This window comes from Cervus elaphus, chromosome 18 (assembly GCF_910594005.1).
Source record: "Cervus elaphus chromosome 18, mCerEla1.1, whole genome shotgun sequence".
In the NCBI taxonomy this organism is placed as follows: Eukaryota; Metazoa; Chordata; class Mammalia; order Artiodactyla; family Cervidae; genus Cervus; species Cervus elaphus.
The window spans coordinates 52115135-52123452 of NC_057832.1; the positions used below are offsets into that span (position 1 = coordinate 52115135).

At 41.1% G+C, this 8318-nt stretch overlaps 1 protein-coding gene across 1 annotated transcript in view; it reads right to left on the reverse strand.

Annotated features, from left to right (window-relative positions):
- Positions 1-6665, reverse strand: part of RSBN1L (round spermatid basic protein 1 like) — a 79741-nt gene extending 73076 nt beyond the window's left edge. Inside the window, exon 1 of the mRNA XM_043871958.1 lies at positions 6048-6665. Within this exon, the coding sequence (XP_043727893.1) occupies positions 6048-6612 (565 nt within the window). The 5' untranslated portion in view covers positions 6613-6665. The remainder of the gene's footprint in view (positions 1-6047) is intronic.
- Positions 6666-8318: the final 1653 nt, after the last annotated feature.

The following is an 8318-nucleotide window of genomic DNA, read 5'->3' on the forward strand; positions in this document are numbered from 1 at the left end:
TATTATTAATTCTCTTTAATCACACACACACACACACACACACAAATTTTACATAAGCCACAATTATTTCATCAGAATTCTTTTTACTCTAGTTCAGTCGCTCAGTCGTGTCTGACTCTTTGCAACCCCATGGACTATAGCACATCAGGCTTCCCTGTCCATCACCAACTCCCGGAGCTTACTCAAACTCATGTCCATTGAGTCAGTGATGCCATCCAACCATCTCATCCTCTGTCGTCCCCTTCTCCTCCTGCCTTCAATCATTCCCTTCTCCTGCCTTCAATCTTTCCCAGCTTCAGGGTATTTTCCAACAAATCAGTTCTTCACATCAGGGGGCCAAAGTATTGGAGTTTCAGCTTCAGCATTAGTCGTTCCAATGAATATTCAGGACTGATCTCTTTTAGGATGGATTGGTTGGATCTCCTCGCAGTCCAAGGGACTCTCAAGAGTCTTCTCCAACACCACAGTTCAAAAGCATCAACTGTTCTGCACTCAGCTTTCTTTATAGTCCAACTCTCACATCCATACATGACTACTGGAAAAACCATAGCTTTGACTAGACGGACCTTTGTTGGCAAAGTAATGTCTCTGCTTTTTAATATGCTGTCTAAGTTGGTCATAGTTTTTGTTCCAAGGAGTAAGCGTCTTTAATTTCACGGCTGCAGTCACCATCTGTAGTAATTTTGGAGCCCAAAAAAATAGTCTCTCACTGTTTCCATTGTTAGCCCATCTATTTGCCATGAAGTGATGGGACCAGATGCCATGATCTTAGTTTTCTGAATGCTGAGCTTTAAGCCAACTTTTTCCCTCTCCTCTTTCACTTTCATCAAGAGGCTCTTTAGTTCTTCTTTGCTTTCTGCCATAAGGGTGGTGTTATCTGCATATCTGAGGTTATTGATATTTCTCCCAGCAATCTTGATTTACTCTAAAACCAAGTACTATTTTTTCAAGATACTATTTATATAGTTTATCTATAATCTGAAATTTTTAATTCATTTGAGGATGGTGAAAAATGATTGAGTTTCTGTTAACTGTAAACCTCTGAAATGTAAACTTCTTTGAACAAGTTAGTATGGCTCAAACTAATACCAGAAATTCTCAGAAACCTGGATACCAATGGGAAAACTATACAGGTTATACCTACCCATGAATTAAGTGAAACTAAATGTCTCCAATGTCTTCTATAGGAAAGAAGACTTAGGGACTAACATGCCCATAAATGCCTACAATATTCCAGATTCATGTAATTTCATGCTGTGAAAAAGGATACCTATAATAACAGATGAGTGTGAGCTCAAAAAGATTAAGTCATTTCACCAGTGTCCCACAAATAGGCACAAATCAAAATAAGGCTAAAATTTAAGATCTCTTCCTGAAAAACAGACCCTACCAATAAGGAGAAGGAAAAAAAAAATTAAAAACATAAATTCCATTTTTAACATAACTATGTGAAATTATAATTGTAACCTGAAATGCAACTTATAAAGACAGAAAGCTGATGGTGGAATAGGAAATGACCTGGCATAATGAAAGAAGGTTAATATAAATCTCCATAGAAAGAAATAATAAGAAACAACTCTGCTTACTCTGCAGTACCTCAGAAAGGCTTAGAAATCTGAGGTGCTGGGAGAGGCAAGATGACAGAGCCACAATGCTTCACCCTCCCCACCGCTCCACACGCCCCCCACTCCCCTACACACACTCCTAAGGGAATGAGAGGTATTCCGCAAAACTGAATCAGAGTGTGGCTCGTATCAGGGATGACACACACAGAAAAAGGGAGAAATGACGTGCTGGTATGAGGAGACAAACTGAAAAGTTATAAATCAGTGAGATTTGTAGCTGTCCTCTCATACCCAGCATTAGAACCTGACATCAAAACTCATTACTTCTGCCAATCCTCTCCTCTCTCCATTATTCCGTTTATACAGATGAACAGAAAAATGAAGGAAGAAACTGAAAGCCTTCTTACCCACCACCTAGAGGAAAACAAACAAACAAACAAACAAAAGATAAAAAACAAAGGAGTTCATTAGTCACCAAGCTTTGAGAGGGCTTCCCAGGTGGCTCAACAGTAAAGAATCCGACTGCAAATCTAGAGACACAGGTTCAATCCCTGGATCGGGAAGAACCCCTGCAGAAGCAAATGGCAACTCACTCCAGTATTCTTGCCTGGAAAACCCCATGGACAGAGAAGCCTGGAGGGCTATCCAGTCTGTGGGTTGCAAAGAGTCAGACAGGACTTGGTGACTGGGCACTCACGCATGCTCATGCATGCCCAGTGAGCTTTCAATCAGCTCTGTAGCATTCTCTTGATTATAAAGGAATTGCTAACGATCCCACAGATCTGAAGAAAGCTTTGAGCAAAAAGAAAGAGACCAAAACAAACAAAAAAAGTTAGAGGAAGCAGATACAATGCAAGGCATGGAAGAACATGCCAAAGAAACTATAATTAATATCCTTGAAGAGATACAGAAGATGCTGTACCTGTGAAAAAGAAATAAAATGCTATAATATGGAAACAGAGAAGAGTCCATAAAATATTTTTTTAAAAAGACATCTGAAATTTTAAGACTTGGTTAAAGGATAGAAATCTCCCAAATAGAACAGAAGACAGCTGTTTGGAGATCAAAATTCTCAACATCAACACTGGAAGCCAGGCAATAAGGTAACACTTCCAAACTTTTAAGGGAAAATAATTTCCAATACAGAAATCTCTCAACAGCCCAACAGTCAAGCGTGAGGTTAGAAGAAATAAACCTTCCCAAGCCAAAATGAAGGAACAAACCAAAAGGAAGGCATGGGATCCAGGAAAAAAGGACTCAACAAAAGTGAAACAAATTCCCAGAATGTCCCAAGATGACAGCTTTGAGGCAGGCTCAGAGAACAAACCAGAATAAAGCGGGAAGAAAGACAGCTATAGAAGGGATGACTATAGGAATAAATGGAACTGCTAAGTTTATCTGACAGATTTGACCATGTGGAAAATTGTACTGAGAAGCATTTTATAGAGCTGCTAGAAGACAGAGAGAGACAAAACTTAGCAAATGAAAAAACAAAGCATAAAAAACAAAAGGTTACACAATAAAATAAAATCACAGTAAACTACTATCTCACCAGTGACAAATATTTGGTCAGAATGATGAATACTCTTAACCTGAATTTAATCTAAAATTGCAGAATAACAGTATTAGAAAGACGAAGAAAAAGCCTAGTTTGAAAAATCTTTGAACATCTATCCCTTTAAAATCACTGATATTTACATATACCAAATTATTCAATTCTAAGGAAAGCCTCTATTTTCATTAAATTCTGTAACTACACTTTCAAGGCAAAAAATTAGTGAAATGCCCTGGTTTTGTCTTGGGATCCTTTGCAGGGTCATTCTAAGGAAGTAAGTTAATAAAGGCAAAACAAAAATGCTAACAAAAATCAGAAAATCGATACAAGTTTTATTGGTTACTGGATGCAGTTAAGGCAGCTTACTATCTAGTAATATGTCTGTTCTATTTTTTGCTATAAGTTAAATGGTGGACACCAGCAAATATTCACTTTTATCTTCTACACTTAACAGTTAATAATTCATTCTGTCTTACAGGAAAATGGGGTGTGAACTCTTTAGTAGATGACCTCTTTATACAGCAGAACTTGGTTATTCATAGTTTTAAAAATTTAAGATGTTTTCCACTTTTTCTTTTTATAAGAAAGAACTTTTACTTGATGACTCAGGTTATCATGCAAGTCAGCTCCAGCACTATGACAAGATGGCCTCAGAGGCTTTAGGTGTGTAAGGCATCAGTCCTTATACTTAATGAACCTAGACTGCTAAGTTTTTATAATCCCCCTGTCCATCACTTTTAACTTGCAGATATGCAGTCAACGGATCTGTCCTCAATCTGAACTGACCCATCTTTTATAAGGGGTTTTAAAAAAAAAATCATGCTTCTGACTCAAGTAACATTCACTAAATGCCCTACTTTTCACACACACACTTTCATTTAATGCAAATAACTTCTGCTGGAGAGGTAGCCAATGTAAAAATGCAGCAGTTCTGACTGAAAACTTATAAAAAAAATTCTACTAATAAATACAGGAGCTTAATTGTTTAATGGAGTTTGGGGGCTGGATCAGATTTTCACCATGAAATTTACAATCAAGACACTGCAAGCAGTCCTCCTCACTGACTTAGTTTTTTCTCTATAAAAGTAGCATTTCCATTCAAGAAAGAGAAGAAAATTTTACCACAGTGTTACTATCTAGTCACTACTCAAAAAACCTATCAATCATGGAAAAACATGTTAATGTAAAAGCTATCATTGCTTACACTCAGGCTTAATAATGTAAGCTGTTACCTTCAAACAGAGGACTCTACATGCAATTTAAAATTAGAAAACTTTTTCTTTAACAGCCATTTCACTTTATTTATTTATTTTTTTTTGCCATTTCACTTTAAAAGTGATTTATGTGCTCCATTTTTTGAGTTAGAATTGTTAAAGAATGCCTATTTATTTTCAGCCATTCCAATACACTGACAATGCTATATCCATATTCACTTCCTCAAAGAACTTAGAAGTGCAAATATAACGTTTACACATCACAAGTAAGACTAATATTGAGCTGTAAATGCGGACTTCCAGGCACTTTCAACTTTTAAATGTAATTATTCGAACAAAATTGCTTTAAAACAAAAATCACCTAAAATCTCAGGCTAAACGTAGTATAAATCCCGTCCTCAAAACCACTTTTCTAAACAACACTCTCCAAAGTTGTGAGATCCTTTGCCTTGTGCCAGAGTACCTGATGGCTATGCTTAGATATCAAAAATTTGCTACATGCAGACCATCGAAATAACACTGTTGTTACACACTCATGTGCAGCATTTTTTAAAACTGCGAAAAACTACAGAATTTTTCACGATCTAAGGTACAATTAGATCAGTAATGCTAAAAGTGCTTGACATTTCATTTTTTTCCTAAAACATACTGTGACAACACCGTGTATCAATGTACATTTATGATGAAGATCATTACGTGCTTTCAGCTTTTGATCACATAAAAATCTAATTTTCAACCAGTCTCCACGTGTACCACTCTCAAAACATTGCGCATGAAATGGCTAAATAGGGCTACCTATTTTACAAAAATACTTTCTGAAAATTATATATGCTTAGCCTACATTTTAAAAGAAGTCTGTGTAGTCCTATCTGCAAAGAGTGCTTAAGAATTTGCCTTTCCCACAAGAGTGTAAAGCAATCATCCTCCAATTAAAAATAAATTTTAAAAAATAAAGAGTAAAGAATTTGCCATACTCTGATGCTAAAACATTCTGCAGCCAAGTATTTGGTCAGGCCAAAAACAAGTCAATGTTCCTGATTTTATCACTTGCTGCAAGAAAGAAAAAAAAAAATATGGCTGAAAATTCTTTTTGAAGGGTGGTACTTCAAACAGGACCACTCAAAATACTTAAGGGAGAGGAGTGTGGAGGGAGGGTACCTTATGAAACAGCACACTCCGGGCCCTGCACACTACCTCATTTCCCTAATAGGGATGAAAAGCTCAGGCCTCTGGTAGCTTCCAGCTGACGCCAATGCTCTCCACACCCCTTTTCTTGATAGGATTTTCTGGCTTTGGAGCCAGTGTCACAAATATAAATTCGTGACCATGTCTAAACGGTCTAATAATCAAGCACATCTTTTACAAGACCAAACCTTTCCCGAACCCGTTCCCTCAAATCTCCCTCTATAGTCAAACACACCCAGGCGGGTCCTCTAGATCGAATTCTACAAACCCTGCCGCGCATTAACTAGGAGGCAGAAACGATACAGAAAATGAGCTTCGGCCATTCCCCACTCTGCGACCGAAATTACAGGCTCCATTTCCGGTCCCCACGGGGACCGCAAAATCGCCTGCAGTGAACGGGAAGCCTCCCGCCCGCTCCCGGCCGGCGCACGCGGCCCCCGCACGCCCCCAGCCCGCCCCCCGCGGGCGAGAGCTTGTGCCTGGGACCCCGGGCGCCCTCCCCTCCCCCCTGCCGGCTTCAGCACCCACCTCGCGGCAGCGGCTTCATCTCCCCGTTCTCCTCGCGGGAGGCCCCGCCAGCTTCGCCCGCCCCGCCGAGACCGTGCCTCCTCCTTTCCTTCTCTCGCTTCTCCTTGGGTCTGCGCGGCTTGGCGCTGGCCGAGGCGGCGGCGGCGGGCAGCAGGAGACGGTGAGGCTGAGCGTGCAGCAGCGTAGGAGGCACCAGCAGTTTGCGCGGCACCGGCTGAGGTGAGGAAGCAGAAACAGAGGAGGGGACGGCCGTGCCAGCGGAGAAAGAGAAATTGCTCCGAGCAGACGACGGGGAGGGGGCAGCGGACAGAGCGGCAAAGCTCCAAGACCCAGGGCTGCCGTAGCTCTGAGACGAAGGTGCGGCGGGAGACTGCAGCTGCCTGCTGTTGCCGCTGCTGGCTCCTTCTCCGTTCAGTCTACGCGGCGCCTTCTTCTCCTCAGTACGGATCTTCTTGGCGGACAGAGGACCCGGCGGGTCCCGGGGTGGGGCTTGCAGTTTGCCAAACGATTCTTTCTCCGAGACGGCAGCGGGGGCGCCTTGCATTAGGCTCGGCGGTTCCGCCATTTTGCGCTCCTGTTGTATTTACTCTCCTCGGCTCCCGGGCGCGGGGCAGGGGCGGGCTCTCCTTGGGGGGCGGGGAAGGGGCGGAGCGGTCTGGCCCTCCATTGGTCGAGCCACGCTGAGGGATATCTCCAAGAACCAATCAAAAGCGCGAGTCTCTAACCGAAGTTGTGTGGGGAATCGCCTAGCATACCCGTTTTGGAGGTCACAGGTCCTCCGGGCGTAGTTAGTGGCGAAGCAAGCTGTGAGGGGAGGGTCTTCGAGTTGTCGCCCGCGTGAACTCGGGGGCCCAGTAAATGTCTGAGAGGAACCTTCACTCCAGGCCCCGAGTCAGTCCGAACCCAGGTCTCGCTCGTCTCTGCCTCGACGACTTTGTCTTGTACCACTTTACCCTCTTTTTCCTCTGGGGTCGTTTTGGTCCCTCCCTCTCTCTTCCCCCTCAAAAAGCCGAATTTCGCAGATTCTCAGCTCTGAGGAGAAAATTTTGCCGGAAATTAAATCCTTCCTTCTCTTAGGCAGTAGTCGGTTGATGGGAGGGGCTAAAGGTCGCTTGGTGTCCTGACAAGATGCGTTACTGTCTTGCTAAGATCGTCTTTAATGCTTTGAGGGAAATAACTTCCTGCAAACCTAGAACTTTCGGATTACTATCCAGCTTGAAGGTAAGACTCTCCTAGAGAAATTTCTCTGTTAACTATTATAACTCAGATACTCCTAAGAAAAATTCAATAGCGATGTTTATAGATGTTTGAAAAGAAAGAGGATTTTGTGTGTGTGTCTGTATTTTAGCGTTTAGTTAGCAGTCTGAGTGATGTTTTGTAAATGTGTGCTTTCATTTGTAGCTTAGAAGATAAAGAATTTGAGGAGATGGGTTACAGTAATTGCAACCAAAGTGAAGAGCACGATTATAATTTTATTCCAAGGTCTTACATGAGACCAAAAAATCAAAGAAATAGATATATAAAAATAAAAGTAGTCAAATGAGTAGGTGACCAGTCAGAGAATATTTTGAGTCCCAAAAGGTGCCCTAAGTTGCCTGTGACTTTGTAGAAAACAATTAACTTTCCAGAATTACCACTTCTTGTGAGTTCATGAAGTTGGAATTCTTAATTTTGTGTTCACTTTTGAGGGGTCAAGGGGGTTGGTTTTAAGAATATTTTGGAGTCAAAACTTAATATTGCTTTATAGACTTTTGAGGTACCTCGAATTTTTAAAGTAATGAAAAGTATTTACTGTACTTTTTAAAATGCAAAACAATAAAAGCATGTGTAAACTTTTGGAGTGGACTGGCAGTAGATATCTACCTGAAAAGTGACATTGGTTAAAGAGTGGACAAAGAGTATGGGGCTGGTAATTATGTGGTATTGACTAGCTTTGTGATTTCTGTCAGGGTGCTCATTTTCTGTCGGAACTTCTGGTTTATTATGTGAGTAAATTTTATTACATGACCACCAAGATCCCTTCTGCACTCTACACTTCTGCACTATTTAAGAAGCTTTTCAAAATCACATTGAAATCACTACAAGTAAAATAACTGCTGGCCCTCCAGAAATAGGAAAGGGTCTCCAGATATAGGAAAGAGTCTCTTATATACATTAATATAGCACCTAGAAATTTACACCATTTATACCCGTGCAAAAGTCTGGAAAATTTTATCTCTTAAAGAGTCCAGCTAAAGTGAACTATCATCTAAATATGTTACTACTTGCACT